The following is a 20,631-nucleotide window of genomic DNA, read 5'->3' as shown; positions in this document are numbered from 1 at the left end:
TTTCTGTAGAAAACAATTATACCTTTAAGTTGACAAAAATCTTTCGGTCTTATGAAAATTCAACGATTAATAGCCATCTTGAACTTTTGCCAGCGGCAAATGTCTGTTTAGTTACTAGAAGATTACCTAAACGTAGCCATTAAATTTTAACTAATCAACAATCTATCTCACTTGCTGGTGGAACTTAACTCAATTTGCCATTGTCTAAATTCAATATGTCTTCATATGCCTCAAACAGCCAGGCATTTCATCGATACCGCTTGCACAACGACGCCCACCTCAAACAAAAACGAGATTGAATTAAATTAACAAAAAATTAGCATTATTTTCCCAGCAAACAAACTCAAAAAAAGAAAATCTAATGATTGTTTGTGTGCGGTGAAAACTGTTGTGAATGGCCAGGACATGGCTTAAATGTGTGATGTGTTATGTTACAGATTGGTATTATTTGAAGACAGCAGATTTGAGATGAAGATATATTGCACAGCTCAAGGCAAATGCATTGATTTTCAGACATTTAACCAACGTTTGCAAGTTTTGGAAAAGCATTGCTTTGAAACAATTCTTGAAAATGGTACTTACGTCAAAACATGTTTTCAACATGGAGCCAGTGAAAAATTGCTAACTTTTTTTTGACCTTAACGCTTGACTTAAGTTTCTTTCCTCGAAAGCACGTACGAAAATAGTTGAAAACGATGAACGGTCTATTTTTGGTCAATAAAACAGACCAAGCCCAAAATTTGAGAAGCAAATTTGAACTTCCAATAAACGCAGGCCAGTTTTTAATCGGCAGTGCAAATGAAGATCGTGCTTAGTTACAAACTTTCTTATGGGTGGATGATTAAACAAATTTCTTATTCCATTGAAATTTACATTGGTATTCTCAGGCTTACGCAAGCTCACGTTAACATTACGCAAGCTGTGTTAGGGGCTGACACTTCTAACTAAACCAGTAAGCCTAATCGATTTTACCTATGAGAGTTTTTTTTTTAATTTTTTATCGAGAAAACAAAGTTTTGTAACCGTAATTTTTACTTGTAAAATGACTCAACATGACAATTTTCTGACTTTTTGTGGATATAGAATATGTATCAATTGGAGACATGGAACAAATGCTTAGCTTTAACTTTCTGCTTTTATGTCATATATTAATGCAGGTACTGCTATTTTGCATTCATCAAATGCTGGCATTTGCACAACAATCTAACCTCTTAGTGTAATTTATTAAGTTAAGAATCGATTTCGCTATAGTAATAGCATCTTCAGCTTATTATATTAATGCAGTTTTTTTCTTGCTTCAAATAACTACAAAGTCAAAACTTAAGTTTGACAGTTGTTTGCAGCGCTGCTATTTTCACTTTAACTTAAGAGTGACCTCAAGAGGCTAGGTATTCTTTCGTCTGACTTATCACGTATGTACGATTCAACAATTAAATTGTTTAAAATAGGCTATTAACCAGGCATTTAGTTAAATAACACGATAGTTAAGTACTATGATTAGTTAGATACCTGACCTAACCCATTGAAGAAGTCAGACGATTCAGATTGATGAAACGTCGGAATAAAAGCAGAAGATCACCTCACACATTTTGTGATACTTAGCTCAGTTTGCACCAAAAGAACATATCATGTTATTTAATCAAATTCTTTCATGCTGCGACGTATTCACATTTTATTTCTTTTGTTTTCCCTTCTATTTTGCCGAATCCCTGACCTCCAGAATTGCAAATTTGTTAGAGCTACAAAATACTTATATAAATGATATAATTGCAAGTACGTGCAAGAGTGTCAAGCATTTTAAAGTAGGCCTATTGTTTTCAAAATGTAAACGCCCTCGCTTTTATACCGTTTTTTTTTTTTCATTGAGCGGTTGAATGCCATTGAATGCCAAATATTGAAGTCAAAATATTATGTTAAAAGCACGGTCTGTGTTGTTAACTAATTAAAACGTATCGTTAAAGGAAACATCTAACAATTTACATCATACAGTCACAAAACTAAATTTGCTGTTTTGGCATGTGCCAGACTCAATATGTCGTCTCAAGCCAATTCATGCAGGTCTTGACAAACTCAGCCAAGGTTAGATGAAAGGGAATGAGTTAAAGAAGCATAATTAAACCAGCTCATTGATTGCACTGATTTAGTCCCACAGAATAAATAAAAACCAGTAATAATGGCACAACGCAAAGCTTTAACATTTCTCTTAAACTTTACTTCAGCGACTTTCTCATAAATGGCGGTCAAAGCGAAGTAGCAATGGCTTATCTGAAAACCGAATGCAGGTTTGAGCTGGTGATTTGACATTCATTTGGGTTTGGTTACTTTTTGTATGTTAAAATCGTTTATGCAAAAATTAGGCTACAATAATTGAACACTTAAAAAAATGTCTTAAAATTATAACAAGTTGAGGAGTTGAAAAATAAAAGTAGCCTACAAGCTATGTTTTCTTTACGTTTCACTTGTGTTGAAAGTACTGCAGGCAACATTTAGTTGCTTTGCCTTGTGGTGCACAAACTATATTGTGATATAAAATAAAAGTCCAAAAAACATTGATTATATTGCAGATGTCAAATTTTTATGTTTAGTAGACTAAGGTGAGTTTAAAGCAAAAAAAAGGTTGGATATGTTTTCTTGTAATAAAAAAACGAATCAAATATACACGGTAATGTCATTGCATTTCCAATTGCTTTCTTTTAAATACCACTCTCTTGTGTTAAATGCTTACAACGCGGCATTAGGAGTCCCGTTGGCTTTGGACCAAAATGAAAAAAAAAACAATGATTTGAAACAGAAACAATGATCACAAAATGTATCTTTATATTGCTGCTGTTCGAAACTTTCGAAGATATTTTTAAGAAAGTAATTTATAAACGGCAAAGAATAGAATATGCAACTATATTTCCGTGAACATGATTTGGAGAAACTGCTGCGAAGTTTTACTTGTGCGAATAATTCTTTTAATTTTCAAACTGGGATCATTGAAAATTTTCCTTTCGGTTGCTTGCTATTGATGCTTATACCTTCTTCTGTAACTATGCATACTTCCATTCAGGCTGTACCCCACATTGTCAAAAGAAGCTTATAGCATACAAAACACTTTTGTAGATAAAAATCAATGCAGACTAGACCATATTTAAAATTTTGAATTACAAAGTTTAAAAATTTTTATGACCAACTCAGTGCACATCCTCACTGTTGTTACTTGACTATTGAAACCGCGTTTTAGCCAAATGAAATATTTCAAAGTAGATTCACTCATTTAAATGTTGAGAATCAATAAATGTCATAAAATATAATGTCATTTTTTTATTGAAATGTGTCAAGATAGTCAACCAGTTATGTAGCACATATACAAATAGTTTCATACCCTTTTGAGCTCCTGTTATTTCTATTTAATTGGAATAAACTTTTACTATGAGGTAAACGCGATCGCAGAAAAATTTTATTTGAAAAATCACGACGAGTTTGGAAAAGCTTGTCATCCCAAACGCCAAAGTTGGAAAATAAGGAATCAGAATGACGTTGTCCATTTTAAATTACATTCTTTTCACACGACAAACCATGCCATAAAACTTGGAATTTGTAGGCTAACTGATGAAAGTACAAGCACTTCAATTCATTCTTATTCTATTTATTTGAAAGCAACTAACCATACTTTTAATGATAATAAAATGACAGTCTCAACATAAACAAAAGAACAACTACGCAGCACAATTTTATGAGCTGAGCATTGAAAACACACAATTTTTTTAATAAATTATTAAATTAATGACTCCATTGACACTTGTCGAAACACAAAAAGAATGTTTGAGAGCTCATAACATCATGAAGAAGGTTCTACATAGTGCACAAGTTGCTTTCAGCAAAGACGAAATGGTGGAACGCGTACCGTACAGGTTGAACAAATGCACAAAACGATTTAATAATATTGCAACACTGTACCGTAGAAGAAATACATTGTAAAATAACAATTTGTTTATGATACAAATAGATTAATGATAAATGTTTGCGATTACGTTCTTTTAACAAAAATTACAATGTATAATTGCGATGAATTTGACATTCAATCGAATGAAACGCAAACAAGATTCAAGTCACAAAGTCAGCAGTTTTGAACTGAGCTCATGGCAGTTGAACAATTGGCAACTGAGCTAGTAACATTTCAGCAAGTGGCTGAAGTTGGTAAAATGATGTAACTGAAAAAGTAACAACTGAGCAAGCCGACACTTAGAATGTCACAAGTCAGCAAAATCAAGTCAACAAGCGATGACCAAGCAAGTCCGAGCTGAAACAGCATTTACTGACTTGGCAGTAGCTGAAATCTACTTGCTGAGCTGTCGCTTGTCGAGTGGTCTGACAACCGTAAAATTCAGGGTAGTCGACGTTTTCTAAACCGGTTGTAGTTTCTTCAAACCAGTTTTGACTACTGACGTACGTTGAGATTGATTTTATTACAACCACTCAACAAAGCATGTTTTTCTTTTCCTGAGCTTATATAATGCATATTGGGCTGTCATCTTTATTCTTTCTCAGTCATATCATCCGAATGTAATTGTTTTCTTTAGGGGAAATTTGTGAGGGAGTAAGTACTGTAGGGGTTACTTTGGGGTGTGTTGGAAGGCAAATGAGGAAGTGTATGTGTTCGAAAGTCTGTCATTGCATGATTATGGCTAGCCTCTCCCCTCCAGCCTGATCCTGCGGGCATTGACATGAGACCACCATACACTTGAGTTGGAGAAACCCCAGAGCCATCTGCAACAAGAAATGGAAAGTAAGCGCGGTCTTTCATATCTCATACAAACAAGTGCTCTAGTAATACTGTATATTTTCGTGTCAAACCAGTAAAATATTTTCGTATTTTCAAGCCACTATAGTACTTAGATTAAATTTGTATAACATTTCTTTTCATACCGGCTGGAATAAGCTTTCCTAAAACATTTTGCTTATAAAAAGTTAAAGCCAAACACTGTTAACCATTAAAAATAAAACGAATTATTGCCAATGACTTCTTGATGTCAGTTTAAAAATGTCACTCCATAAATTATGTTGAAAGGATGTTATAGTTATCTTGACGGTTTAGACTGCAGTGGTTCTCAAACGTTTTCAAACTGCGGCACACTTACAACAGCAGCTTAGGCTACTACAAAAAAGTTGCCTTAAAAAATTGTATACTGCAAATTTTAATGTGACGATTCGCTTGTTTATTTATGTAACAATCACTTTCGGCCTACTATATCGGTAAATACCAAAATGTTATTAGCCTATCAGTTACCTATTGGATAGTGTTCATGCAAATCTCGCATGCTTGCTTGCATGCTTCTTTTTATCAATAGGTTATAGGCTACTCCAAAATTGCAAACAGTATAGCCTATCGTGCCACAAATCATGAAAATCTTTTGCGTACACAGTTTCAGAAGCACTAGCAAAAACTTTTTTTGTAATAAATTGTGAAACAATTAGTGGATGCACAATCCTCACCAAACACACACGGAAACTGAGAAACTTCGGATCCGGTGAAATCTGACGAGTGTAATCTCGAAGCAGCCCCATTTTGGTGAATCATACTTGTCATGACGTCATCTTTTTCATTTTCTCTTCTGAAATAAGTTTTTGAATTACAGAAAATTAATGTGTAAGTGTTGAAATAATTTTAAATCAACACAAAAAATAAATTTAAAAAATGGTTTTGTAATGATAAAACATTAATGTGCAGAAAGGCCCAGTAACTCAAACCTCACACAATTAAAACGAAATACGTAAAAGTTAAACTTCCAAAACAAAATTCATGATTAGGAAACGGTTTAAAGGGTGATATGCATAATCGGCATACACAAAATTTCTTAAAGCGATATTTGAGACACAAAACGGAAAAGCCTCTTCCGACGACCGGACTGGATCATAATTTCAACGAGAAAAACGACAAACTAATGATAATGGATTTGATTAAAGTATGTTTCTTGTCTACAAAGATACAAGCTTTCAAGTTAAACGTTACACATACTTGAAATTATGGAGCGCTGTTGAGTAGGCCGCGTTTTCGAGACCTCTAGCCTCGTTGTGTTCTTTAGCGCTTACTAGCGGGTGAAACATAGCAGCGGAAGACACCATCGGCAATCCTGATGGAGACACAATAAGGGAATGATTTCTCGTTAAGTTAGGTCGATTGGTGGGAACTGGAGAGATCACTTCGTAACCTCTTGGTGAAGTTTGGGAAGGGTCGGAAGAAGGACTGAGGTTTTCCAGAGGCTGTTGTCCACCGTTGACAGTTGAGGATGAATTGCTTTGGATTTTAATGTTGGGTAGTTTATGATCCTTTTTCCATTTCATGCGTCTGTTTTGAAACCAAATCTTTACCTAAAATGAAACACAAATTTTAGAAGACGTTATTACATCATCCAAGAAATTACACATTCTTTTATCGAGTGTTCTAAATTTGGTTGATACACCACAGATCGACGCATTCTGCTGCGACGGACTTGTATATCAAACGGTTTCACTAGCTGCACTGGGTGATACGTTGGGGGCATACAAGAAGATAGTCGGGTGTTTGGAGATATGTGCCACAGATACATGTAACTGGACCAGTGTTGTAGCCCCACTTTACCATTGTGGACTTAGTATGGCCAATACCGGTTCGGAGTCGATTCAAGGTTTTGTACTTTGCTCAGGGGGCATTTGCTCCTGGGGGGACTCTGATGGTGGAACCTTCATTTCCGCGTATGATGAGTCATTTCCGCGTATGATGGGTCATTTTCGAATTGTTGTTTCCATTGCTTTAGCCTTGTTTCTTTCTTTATTGAGATTAGTGGCTGAACGTGTGTTAGGAAGCTTTTTCTTGATTTCAACAGGGTCTGTGCAGCAGTTTATCCATAGAGAGAGTGTCTTTCATCACACGTTTGCTTTACCCTTTCGGCTTCACTGTTGACATATCTTCTAATGTCTGGTGGTGCAATACCAGCAAGCACCTAACGTTTGTTGGCATTTGTAGGCTTCAGACATCCAGTAATAAGGCGACAAGAATCATTGAGTTGATTAGGCTACATGTTGAAAAGTACAGATACATTATTATCATTTACATGCCAAATTGGCAACAAACAACAAAGCAGCTTTATTTCGCTTGCCAAAAGTCGTATTGTTCTCAACTTTTTGAAAACGATCAATGACAAGCAGCAAGTGGTAGGATCTTTATGAAAAATGCAGGCAAGCTTTATGGGATGTAAGAGGAGAAAATCATAGCTAATTATTATTAAAGAAAGCAAAAAAAGATAAAAATAAAAAGAGTGTTTTTGTTATTGTCTCACTCAGTATTACAATTTCACAATTCAAAGTTTTTCATGGTCTGTGATTCTAAGCTTAAATTGTATATATGGTTTTAAACCAGGCCCGTAGTTAAACAATTTAGCTTGGGGGGGCTCAAAAGCTGTTGCGAAGTAAAAGGCTATGCACTAGTGGCGGCTCGTGACTTTTGGCCATGGGGGTGCTGTAAATGGTGATGTTAAATATGACGTCATAAAGTGACAGGAACGGACAAGCGCCGAAGGCGCGAGCTTCCTAGGGGGGTCTGGGGGCATGCCCTCCCAGAAAATTTTGCGCTTTTATATGCTCTAAAATGCCATTCCTGGTGTTTTCAGGACAAAAAATAAAAATTTTAAGCAGTTGAAAATGTGGATTTTTAGAACTTTGAAACAAAGAGCACGAGGGATCAGTATCGAGCACGAGGGATCAGAGAGAGAAAGCGAAAAATTAATGAATGTCATCACGGAGGTTGAAGATACTTTATTTCAAGAGCTCTGTGCCCCTGAAAAGAGCGATGTTGGTGCAGTGGACCTCACTAAAAGATTTAGGCTATATATGCTAAACCATCACAGCACGCTTAGAATAGTGATACCTTTCAGAGTAAACGTTTTCAAGGCATGTTTTTGAAATCCAACACACCAATACCATCCAGCGCGGCTGTGGAACGCATGTTTTCGCTTGGAAAGGACATTATGCGTCCCAAACGCAGCAGATTGTCAGACAAACGTTTTAAAATGCTTATGTTTCTACAAAGAAATAACTAAAAGCTTTGAGCTTGAGGGGGCATTGCCCCCCAAGCCCCCCCGGCAACTACGGGCCTGTTTTAAACTAAATAGAAAACAACGCAAAGCTTATAATTTTGATTGCCCTGCTGTAAATTTTTTTTTTGCAATTTGGTCAACAACCTACAATCGTTTCCGCAAAGATTGCTCATCAAAAAAACGCAAAATCTATAAATTACAAAAATTACAAGTTGCATAAAACATTATAGAATTTAGATTTAGTAGGCCTACACTTATATTCATATTGTTAATTGCTTTATATACTGTAATAGCAGACATAGCAAAAGTTTATTGACATCTTTTATTTACGGCAACCGTATAATACTTCTTTTTAATTTAACTTGTAATTGTTTTATAAAACTGTCTAAGTCAGCATAATGTCAGTTCTCCTAAATAAGTAAAATGCTTAGTTTCGTTCATTTAAATAACGGCATTATGTTGAATAAGGTAAACAGTAGACACACAAAATCAAACCATGTGCATCGAAAAAAAACTAAATTTGTTTAATAAAGTACACCAAATGACGTTTTCCAAGCTTTGTAACGATAAATTTTTCACATTTTGTTCATTTTTAAAAAAGAATTTTGATTTTTAAAACTGCACTTAGAAATCTTTTGTACCTGTCGTTCGCTTAAGCAAAGGCCATGAGCAATTTCAATTCGTCTCCTCCTTGTCAAATATCTGTTGTAGTGGAACTCTTTTTCAAGTTCCAACACTTGGTGGCGCGTGTAAGCTGTTCTTGGGCGTTTTCCAGAATCCATACCATTTATAACTGAAAACAGAACAAAAATTAATATAATATAATATATTATAATTTCATGAATTACTGTTTGTCATGAATTGTCTTATGATATAAGTTAGCTTGCAACAAGTGCAATACATTTCTGTAGTAGGTCACCTCCTGTATCTTTGACAAATTAATCAAGACTCACCTCCTGTATCTTTGACAAATCAAATGAATTAGTCTACAGAAACAAATTATTCCTTTTTTTCCTAGAAGTGTACTGATCATTTTTTGAAAAATGCGTTTTTTTTAATCTAAAACTCAGTTTATTTTGATGTAAAATATATTTGATACTTTTTCGAACTGACTTTTTTTTATTGATTTTTACTTTATTTCGTTTAAAAAATGTTTGTCTCTAATAGACTTAGCTGATAAACGACCAACTTTTATTGGACAACAATTTGCAGATTCAGACAACTGTTTAATGTGAATTCAACGTCTACAGACGTTGAGGGATGGGACGCAATCAAAATTATTATTTGGGACACTGTGGTTTAATGGTGGCAACTGCAAGAGACGATGACAAAAACTCGTAGATTATATTCACGCCTTGATCGTGTGATAGTGATCTTTGCCCTGACGTCACCTTTACACTCCTTTCAAATACATCATTACCACGACTTCTACAGTGTAGTAAAGAGCTTGCTGGGTGTTCAAATGGTGCTGCAATGCTGCAATGATTTAACGTGTGTTGATGGTATAAATGCAATAAAAAGCGTCTGAATACATGCCGTGGCATTTGCTACAAATTGGTGCCGATGATTTAATTTTGGTAGTTTTCATGAACAAAAACATATCGTCAACTTTGTGTAATCTTTCTACGGTTTTTAAGGTTCACTACCATTGTTTGGATGTAATGTAATAACGACTATCCACACAAAAAGATCAGTCATTTTTACATTGATTCAACGTCTGAAAACGTTGAATCAATGTAAAAAAATTAATGATTTTACTGTCTGGGTAGTTTACCTCTGTGAGGCTACCACAGACAACTTCCCGTTTCGAGTTGCAAAACTCGTTAATAATCCAGATATATGGCGGAAGATAGACTCAACAGAAGCAATATCCACCGCAGAACACTTCCTCAGTTTGGTGCATGGGCAATGGGCAATAACTTTTTTAGTCTGTTAATTGTAAGCAACCTAATGTAATGAACAAACACAGACACTACAATACCACCAGCATTGTTTGTTTATATTCAGAAAAATATAGAGGGGTTTCAATAAACAAACGTCTGTTTTTATTTGTTAACGGTGCATTATGACGCACATAACTATGTGCATGTTCAAAGAAATAAATGAAACGTTTGTTGCGACTGCAAAATAATATAAACCTTTGACAGAAAGTTTGCTTTGTTTCACCCCAAAAAAGGACATGGAAGAAAATACTTCCTACATGAAAGTCTAATCAAGCACAGATGAACAATTTATCTTTCGTTGGAGGCTATTAATTTTGCATTGCCCTCTACGAAAAAAATGATTTTGTTGGATCAGTTGTTGTTGTGCGAAGAAGCACGTGATTTTTGTGATTTTGGCATTACACTCCAACGGTAGTTTATGATTCTGCTATTGATAGTCGTCAACTCGGTCAGTAAAGCAGTTCTTTTTTGTATTGATTCAAGGTCTGCAAACGTTGAATAAATGCAAAATGGACTGATTTGCAGACTAGAGTGTTAGGCCAACGTAATCTATCCCAATTACATCTTTCCGGTGACAGAAATCAATTTCCGATTGTTTTTTGTCAATTCCGTCCTTCTTGGCTAATTACCTGGTGTTTCTGGCAACCAATTTGCAGCAAAAGTTATTTTTATCCGTCCCAAAATACAGGAAAGCCGGTGAAAAACAATTTAACCTATTACTCCTGACAAGTAACATGTCAAACAAAGTACTTGGTATTAATCAACTATCTAGTTTGGCCTGGCAGAATTCGAATGTTTCATAACCAAGACTAGATTGGCTGCAGACGGTCTTTCAAACCAAACTTGTTTATTGCACTAAAGAAAGATGATTACACGGTTTTTAAACTCTGTTATTTTCGACATGTTTCATTTGGACAAATTTTTAAGTTTATCGAGGTTTACAAAGAATTTTCAAAAATCTTTTCGTTAAATCTAAAACAAGGAGTTCTTCATGCATATGAACATTATTTGGAGGATCATTTTTATTAAAGGAAGAGTTGGTTGGTGGTACAGAATTTGAAACTGGTGCGGAGAAGGTAGTTTATTGATCTCTGGAGAGAGTCAGCAAAAAGTAATTCGAGCAACAAATCACCTTCTCGGATTATTTATCAAAATGTTGGTTGCAATTAATTCTATGCCTGTTCCAAATAAAATTTTCAGACTACCGGTGCCCTTGAAGCTTGCACTTTTTAATCAAAACAAGTCAAAATAACGCAAGAGCAAGAATAATTATCAAACATTATTTTGCGCATGCAATCACATAACTTCATCTGGCATTATCGACTCTGCTGGATGGCACTTTGGTGAGAAGAATTGCATTGGCATGTTTTATAGCTAATGGCGACTGCACTCAAAATAGTTATAACTTTCCAAGCTGGTCACAAACATAGAACGAATGATGTCATTATTTTTGGTGAGTGTTTTTTGAAAAGAGCAGTCTATATTTGCTGACCAAAATGACAAGAGTATTCCAATGATAAGTTTAAAAGTTTATGTATAAAAAATCGTGCGACTTATGTTTTGAAGTTACATTGAGATCGGTTTCTTGTCTTTGACAAATGGACTTTTCTTTGTTGCTAAATGTGGGATTTACATAGTCTTTTTATGATTGGAACATACTATTCCACGAATTCAAAACGTGCACCCTAGGGAACAGCTTCGATTTATTAAAAGTTAGTTGCAAGTCCTTTGTGCAAATCACACTACCACAAACTAGCCAAGAACTTTTTTATTACGAAATTTTTAACACATTTTTTAATCGAAAATGGTCAACAGTGCAAAGCATTTATTGCCTAATATGATGTGAACTGATCCGCGTTGGAAAACGTTCTAGAAGAAAATAAAGCAGGACAGAAAAAAGTAGGTTACAAAATAAGATATAATGAAATAGTTCTTTGCAAAGTCAAGTAATTTGAAAAAAAAAAATGATTTGAAAAAAATTAAGTCAAAATTTTTTTTTGTTGAAACGAAGTAAACTTTTTAGTTTCGAATTCTGAAATATTTGCATTTAAACACTTGTAAACTTTAAAACAATAGATAGTAGGCTAAAACAAATTAACAACTTGGACATTGTAAAAACAGACGCAAACAATAAAAGCCTCAAAATGAGACGAAGAGACGGGATTGACAAGAAATGGACAACAACCAACGGGTATCAAAAAACATTTGACTGAATCAACAAGGCAAGAGGAAGGCTTTCGTTCTAGAATGGACTACTATAGACTGAAAACCTTGCAAATAAAAATTGAAAAATAATTAAGCAATTCTTTAAAGAGCATAATAGTTCTACGTTTGGAATTTTGTCATGTAGTATTTTCGTTTCAAATGGAGAACGAAATAAATTGCCGATCGAAATGAACCAATACAGAAGTTTTTTATAACCAGTACAAGCAAAACAACTATATCACAGCCCTAAAAATGTGATCTGTGGTCAGTCACTCCTTTGGGAAATTCCTTTTCTTATTTTCTTCGTAAAAGAACTAATAACAAAATTAAGCTATATACGGCAATTATTGCTGATTTGCAACTGCAAAACCTTTTCAACTCGTGTAATGTTATTTTCCACCGCGGTAAAGCAAGAAGAAATCTTGGAGGCAGAAAGTGTAGGGATGATTGATTGTTTTAAATGTCATGGAGCTTTTCATCCACGAACGTGAAGACGCTCAACTAATTACATGATGCGCTGCCAATAAGCTATTGACCAATAAGGAATTTGGACAAGTTATTTATGTTCATTTTTCTCGTTTTTTTTCATCCAGAGTTTAAAAAAAATGAAAGTCTTGGAAATTCTGGTCAATGCCCAAAGATAAACAGTCCGTTTTTGGAAGAATGATTTGCACTTAAAATAGGAAAAGGGCTGCAAATAGGAATAAATTGTTTTCGACATATTCTAGTTGGCCTGATGGTTTTATCTTTTCTTTGTAACAAGCTAACAATGCCAATAGCCGCTTCTGGAGCATTATTTGCAGTGACATTGCTGACCATAAGTAGCTGTAAAAAATATCCAGATGAACACAATAATTGAATTTAATTATTCAAGAAATAAATGAATGACAATTTTTAAACTCTGCGTTTTCCAAAACACTGTTAGGGCAGTAGGTTACACTTTGTCGGCCTGGATCTATGATACAGTGATTCTCAACGTGGTCCAGGTGGACCACTGGTGGTCCACCTGGAATTTCTGTTGGTCCACATAGAGTTCTATAAATCCTTGATAAGACGTTCTTCAAAATTGTATCATTTACTACAGTAAATTATAATTATGTAAGGACTGCATACAGGTGTAAGAAAATTATGTAGCATGTATGCGTGACGTAATAATCATATTTACTTAGTGATTTTTAATCATTTTTTCTGGAAGTGCTAGATGAGCATAAGCTCAGAAGTTTTTGAACTTATTTACTAGTTGACAAGTGGACTGTTATTGAACTTGGCTATTGAACTGTTCAAGGCATAAGTGAAGTGCTGGCAGGCCTAATCAATAAATCATATGTTGCTGTAATTGTTGCGGTGTTGTCGGTGCACGAAGTTTGTGCTTCCTCATGGTGGGCTACAAAGTTTCATTAGGGAGAGTACAGCTACTCGCTGTTCCACTGAATGTTAATTAAATTATTTTATGATGGTCACATGTTATATTTTTTCCGACGCTAAATTAAGTACTGTATTCTGCAGTGCTTTCAAATTAACAAAATGTTAGAAGCTCCTGCTGCTAAGAAGGCAAGACTGAGATATTACCATGACATTACCATACATTACCATTCTATTGAAACAATATGTGCATGATGTTTTGTTAGAATAAAAATTGAAATTAAAATTATGTGTATTCAAGTAGTTAAGGTTGAGTGTGCAAATTAAGAGGGTTTGCTTAATTGGTTAATTACGTGTAATTTTATTAAGGACTAAGATTAAATACGCCCTTGAGTTTTCTGACCTATGTGCAATACAGTTTCGACTAGTGGCGTTCATGAGGCGTCAACATAGCAAAGTGGTCTATCGGATATTTAAAAAAAAATGGCCCATGGGCCAAAAAAGGTTGAAAATCACTGGTATATGTAATATGCAATATCCAGTATGGTAGCCGCCCAGTGGATGGAAGCAGCCTGCAGTAGGCTACTATTGCCCAGACCAGTGGTTTTCAACCAGGGTTCCGCGAAACCCTAAGGTTCCGCCAGTAAGTCTAGGGGTTCCGCAAGTTTACATTCAAATCCGAGAGTCTATTTTATTATTATATGCATTTGTTTAAATACAATCAAATATTTATTAGGTTTGCCATTATTAATAAAACACGCGACCCAATATTAAAGACTTGTGCAAGAAACACCAGGCTCAAGTTTCTCATTGAATTTTTTATGAGAATAAATGTATTTTTTTACAGTTTGTATTTTTATTGTACATAAATAAATCTGAACATGAGTATGTTAATTTTATTTTAATAATAAAAGATGTTTTTTGCATAAGGCAATTAAATTATTGACCATGAGGGGTTCCTCGAGCTTTTGGAATGTTTCATTGAGTTCCGTTCCACCAAAAAGGTTGAAAACCACTGGCCCAGACAAATGGAACATTGCGTCTGTATCGATATGTTTGTTTTGGAATTTTGACCCAACTTTCGCCGCCAATCGATAAATTTCGAATATTAAACTGACTACCATGTCACCGGCCAAAATCTGATAGGCACTTGTGTTTTATAGCTCACATGAAGTAGTTGTAAAATTTCAGTTTGAATAATAATTGCACACTTTCACGTTTGCTGCATCTTTTTTTTTTACAATGAATTTGTTGTTGAGGCAAACTGTTGCTGTGCGCTGCCTTTTCCCATCATCGATGACGACGTATTAAGGTTGAAATATTGAAAATCACTGTCGTTTCTTTGTATTGAAAACCAATGGGTTACCCAGATTTAAACTCAAAATTTGGCGGCTTCAAAAGAAATAGTGATAGATACTGTAGAGTATATGATAATTATATAATTATAATTTTATCATTTATTTCAAATTACTAAGGACGGTGCTGACAGTGTGGTTATAATTAAACAACCCGGCTGTTTCCGAACCTGACTGGTTTTATTTATTTTTTTATATTCCAAATAAAAGATCCTTTGTAACTTTTAATTCTCAATAACATGGAAAAACCGGAAAAGAGGTTAGAACTACGAGGCATTTTGCGTCTACTTTATCACTCATAAAAGTTCATGTTGTTATGTAACAAATATTTTATAAGTAGGCCCACACCAATTTTATGCAATCTTTATTTTGTCATTAATTCAGATACTGGAATAGGTTTGTTTTGGCAGCCATAGTTTGTTGCAGACTACTTCAATTCAGTAACTTTGAGGCCTGGTTGTCTGTCGACTCTTTTTCTCAACATTAGAAGATTAACAAAATACAAACACTCCACTAATGATGTAACTAACACTAATGATAAATGATTGAAGCAAATGCTTCATAAGTTATTGAGGTTGATTGAAACAAAAGCAACAAATGTAGAAGCAAACCATCAAAATTTCCCAGTCTTGCAAAACTCTGTTAAAAAACGTAATAATTTCAACAGTTTATGTCGAAATTGCCCAACGATTTCAATGTTTTTTTTAAAAGTAGACTTTTGGGATTACTTAAAAATGCTTCAACTTTTCCATGACACGTTTTTAAAGTATTTTCATCAATTGTATTGTTTACATTTCAATTTTCAGGCTTGATTTGGAGTTTAAGCTTCACCAAAACATTGAGTGCAAACATACTGTATGCTGGCTAGCTCGTTAACCTGCTTGCCATAGATAAACAATAATGTTAAATGAAGTGTAAGATGACTAATTCTCAAGCTAAGAGTCATTCTAGCCACTTTATAATCGGTACAGCGCTGTTGGTAAAACAACCGATCTTGTGTGGAACAACAAGCTAAAAATAACTCGGCCAGTTGCTGTTACAACACTTATTTTATCGTAACCATTCGGGTGGTCCCGCCTCACTTTTTACAGCAATTAAAACAAACAGTTGTTGCTGGAAAATAATTTTAAAATTACACAATGACAAGTCATGGAGTACTAGGTTTGAAAGTTTCATATCGACGACTCATCAATCTCTGGTGAGTTTTTGTAGTAAAGTGGAATTTTCTTTTGAGTCTTACTATTAAGTTACATTGACAATCGATTGGTTTTGAAATTGTATAATCAACACGTACCTCCTCATCCTGCAGACTTACTTGAAGTGGTTTTTGAACATTTCTATCCCAATATCAAAACAAAACGTAAGTAAGTATGTATTGTTATTCATAGGTAAAGGTTAAACGCTAGTGCAGCAGATACAAATCGACCTAAGCCTATGGCAAGAAGTTAAAACTTGACTTGAGCCACAATGCATCTATTTTCAATAAGCACCTTCTGAAGATCCCGCAAGCGGTGAAACAGGTTGTAAAGGTTACTTCGATAATATTTGATAAAACTACCATTCAACGTTTTATAGGCAGAGAAAACGTTAAATGGTAGTTTTATCAAATATTTTTGGAAACTTTCTTGGTTTCGTATTATCTGGACTTCGATAGTAGTGATTCAATTTACTCAAACCCCTTTTATTTTTATCTTCCACTTCATTGAAACATATGCTCTTATCTTTGTTTACCTTCTCTTTGTACGATAAAAAAAGTTGCAGACTCTCTTCAAACTAATGGTATGAGGAGATGTGTACAACTGTGGAAATGATTGTTTCGGTTAACCTCTTCATGGCCTTTAGTAGCAACAGAAATTTGACAAAAACACAAATTGTTTTAAATCGCAAAATTTATTACTTCGGCCAAATTTTCGAAAGTATAATTGAGTATTTTCTTCCCGTTGGAAGAAATTAAAAAGGTCGATCTTGGCCAAAACAATGCGTTAACTCCATAAAATCGTGATGAAAACATTGTGAAGAAGATCAAACCGCGTTTTTGTTGGCAACTATACTTTCTAACAGTGCGTCATTGGAAGCACGATGTCTGAGTCACGTGATTCACTTCCTAGCTGGTTGATTGATTGTTTTAGCTTCCGGGATGAGTTTTCGCAGCACACGAGAGACGTGATGTAAACCATTGGATTCATTTGTTGCCGCGGAAAAAAAAATATTGCAGATGTGTGGCTATAGCGTTGAAGAGTCGTCTTAAAACTTTCATAGTTCACTTCTGGTGCTGACGTCATCTTACACTTGTGGAGCGCAGTAAATTTTTTCTGTATGTTTAAAGATTCTTAGGTTCTCTGAACAATCTCAGCAAAACTTTGTTACCTTTTTTATTTTCAGGATCTTTATTTAAACGAAGAGAAGAATTGACACCAACCGAAACAAATTGAAAGAATAGAAAGCAAAAAAGTGTGAATGGTTTTTGTTCAAATGAACACATTTCTGGAAAAAGTAGCGGCAACATTAAATTTTGTATTTAAAAATAAACTTATTGCGGCAATATAGCTGTCAATGTTTTGCTATCTACAACAAACGCAGCAGCATCTTTTTAATGTGGCAAGCAATTTTTCAGAATAGGAAAAAATTGGGTAGGGGTGATGGATAGCAAGAAAGAATGTGTGTTATCAGGTCAACAACGTAACAGGAGAAAAATGGTTTCTTGGCAACTTTCAATCTGGGACTATGTTGGTATGGCTGAATGATTTTTAACAAAAGCACAGCAATTCTTAGTGTGGTGTTAGGTTACTGGTCATAAGTTTTATCATCCATCTTTGTGCATTGTGAAATTTTTGCACACAGTTAAATAGGGCAGACTAGGGTGTAAATTTCATTTAAATCTTAAACTGATTAAAGAAAAAACTATTTTAAGCTACAACACTCCATACTAAATCGTATCTAATTATATAACTTTGCACTCGAAAACGGTCCTTTTTAATTTTACCTTGTTTCTTCACTGATGTAGACAAATTTGCTCATCGCCGTTACGTCATAAGACTCATAACTAAAAATCAATATCAAACATTTGTTGACAAACATTTCTAAACGTGTCTGCTACCGTTGGTGACATGTTAAGCTGTATGAAACAAATGAAGAAAAGGAATGCAACGAAATGTTTTGCTGACTTTGTAAATTTGAAAGTCAACGAATTAGAACATAGACCTGTTTTTAACACATCGCATCAAACAACCTGCGGATTTCAAAGCAGGTTCAAACAAAGCAGTGAAGCTAAAACGAGGAAAGTGATATATTTGTTAATTAAAGTATTGTACAAGCATCATACTATAAACAGTACTAGGATCTTAAGATTATCAAAAGTTTGTTTGAAATAAAACTCTAACGGACAACATGTCCAATGGATCTTTGGAAAGTTCCCATGGCACACAAACCATGTGCTGCAAATGGATCACACGATGGAACAAAATTATGTTCTATTTCTGCTAAAAACCAAACAAAAAGCTTTGTTCCGACAAAGTTTAAAAAAGACTGAAAAAGTTGCAGTTTTGTAGCCAACTGTTTTGTGAAAGTTCTTCGTTAAATATAAGTGCACAAAGAAAACAGTTATGAAAATGAAATGCTGATCGATACGAAGCAGAGACTTTTGAAATATAATCTAGATCAGTGCTTCCCAACCTTTTTCAGTTCGCGACCCACTTTTAATGCAAGTTTTATTGTGGGCCCCACAATGAGATATGAAATCTTTGTTATGGCATATCTGCTACGTTGTTACATAATTGTTACGTAATGATAATGCAACGATAATGAGTAAAATTTCCCGATCTAATAGAAAATAGGGTGCACAATTCGTGAAAATGGAAAGTCATCACATGAAGTGAAGATTAGAGTAGCAATGGCAAAGGCGCAGTATTGTTCAAGACCAAGCTGCGGTTTGTGAGATCCATAGTATTATCCGTATTTTTTAGAAAATTTTAACATTCAGTAACATTTAGAAATGCTTCACGACCCACCTGAAATAGCTTCGCGACCCACCGGTTGGGAAGCACTGACCTAGATGTAAGTAAGTTGTGCTTGATGGAGACATATCTTGTGCACCGAAAAACTAACATTTGATGAAAAATTCAATGCTATTGACAACACAGCCTGAAAATCTCACATTTTTAAATACGAGTAAATGCAAGCAAATGTTTTTGCAAATATTATGCATGACTGTTTAAGAAATTTTTTATCCTACAATAGGCAAGGCTATTCTTTTTATTGCTTCCACGTTAAACAGTGTTCAGTTTGTTTGTATCATTTTGTGACCACATAAAAAGTAAACTTGACTAGCAACGTGAGCTATTGCACCATCGCTATACTATCTTTACGAAGCAACAACAGGGTTTTTACAGTTGGCTCAACTTTTGGTTGGTCCTGAGGAACACTAAAAAGAAAGGTATAAGACTACAATTCAGGCCGATTCTCATTTGTAACACTCAAGATTATTAACTCACTTTTGCTGACTTGGACAAATTCTGAAAGGTTGCATTGTTACAGATGCATTTGCGCAATTGGAATTACATGAGAACAAAGTCCAACAAACCTCATTTATCAAAGTAAAAACAAACTAAATTTTCGTTGTCTCTTTAAAGGGTCTACCAACGTTTGTGAAAACAACTCAGTTATGTAACTATGTTTGAGCAAGCACCAGTTCAAAAGCCAGAGTTTACAGAAACCTTAAAACGATTAGACCGCCATGGTTTAATATTGATTGCAAACGAGAAAGGTTATTTTTATCTCTGAAACTATTCAACATATTTTATCGTATCCAGGTTCACAACTGATACGTACCTGAAAAATGGAAGTTAATCTTTTCAACCACCTCCAATTATATCACTACGTGTCTACCACTTCTGCACTACGTGTCTACCACTTCTGCACTACGTGTCTACCACTACCCTATCACACATCTGCATTATTATACATTCTGCATCAAATATCAATGTTCAGAGTAGGCTACATTCTGCGTTCAAAGGCATCACATTATCGCTTCAAGTTATTTGTTTGGCTGATCTTCCTTGAAACACATTGACAACAAATCTTTGACACCACAAACTTTTGTACACATATTATTGCAACTCACCATGGCTAACATGAATCCGTTTCATCCAGGGATAGACAACTGTTGGACCTTTTCCGAGTTCATCCACTTGTCCGTCAATCCCGTAATCATCTCCGTTTGGGCCTTCCTGTGACGATGGTGAACTCAGCTCTCCCTGTTGAACAACTCCGATTCTTCCTGTTGGATCATCATCTCTTCTTGATCCATTTAAATGTTTCAAAGACATTTCTGGACTGATATGACCATTGGAAGAAAGAGGGGGCGGTAAATGGTTGGGGTAAAAACCCATGGGGTTAGTTTCGATGTGGGTAAGATCATTAACCGGGGGGCAGTCAGATTTTATGGAACTGTGTGGATTTGGAAGAAACGTTCGAGAAAAATCCAGATCTCCACCACTCGTGGTGGGTTGATTCATTAATGACATATTATCAGTTTGGACTTGAAGTTTTGCAAAACATTAAAAAATATGTTTCCAAAGCAAGATCTACACAAATAGCCTTGGAAGTTAGTTATTAGCATCAAAACTTAATAAACGTGTCAACGAGACTTGATACAGTATCAAGGCTACTGAATACTGTATCAAGTACAAATTGATAATACAGTAACTAAAC

General features: G+C 35.0%; 1 protein-coding gene across 1 annotated transcript; it reads right to left on the bottom strand.

Moving 5' to 3' along the window:
• Window positions 1-3,353: 3,353 nt before the first annotated feature.
• On the bottom strand, window positions 3,354-20,430 carry LOC145768756 (uncharacterized). Its single transcript, XM_082580341.1, has 5 exons — window positions 20,042-20,430; window positions 8,699-8,850; window positions 6,002-6,354; window positions 5,479-5,597; window positions 3,354-4,752 (listed from the first exon to the last, which is right to left on the bottom strand). The coding sequence occupies exons 1-5, from the start codon at window positions 20,307-20,309 to the stop codon at window positions 4,562-4,564; spliced, it is 1,083 nt and encodes a 360-aa protein (XP_082436467.1). The 5' UTR covers window positions 20,310-20,430; the 3' UTR covers window positions 3,354-4,561.
• Window positions 20,431-20,631: the final 201 nt, after the last annotated feature.

This window comes from Aplidium turbinatum, chromosome 4 (genome assembly GCF_918807975.1).
Source record: "Aplidium turbinatum chromosome 4, kaAplTurb1.1, whole genome shotgun sequence".
NCBI lineage: Eukaryota > Metazoa > Chordata > Ascidiacea > Aplousobranchia > Polyclinidae > Aplidium > Aplidium turbinatum.
The sequence above is the reverse complement of the archived record's forward strand: the minus strand, read 5'-3'. Positions and strand labels throughout refer to the sequence as shown.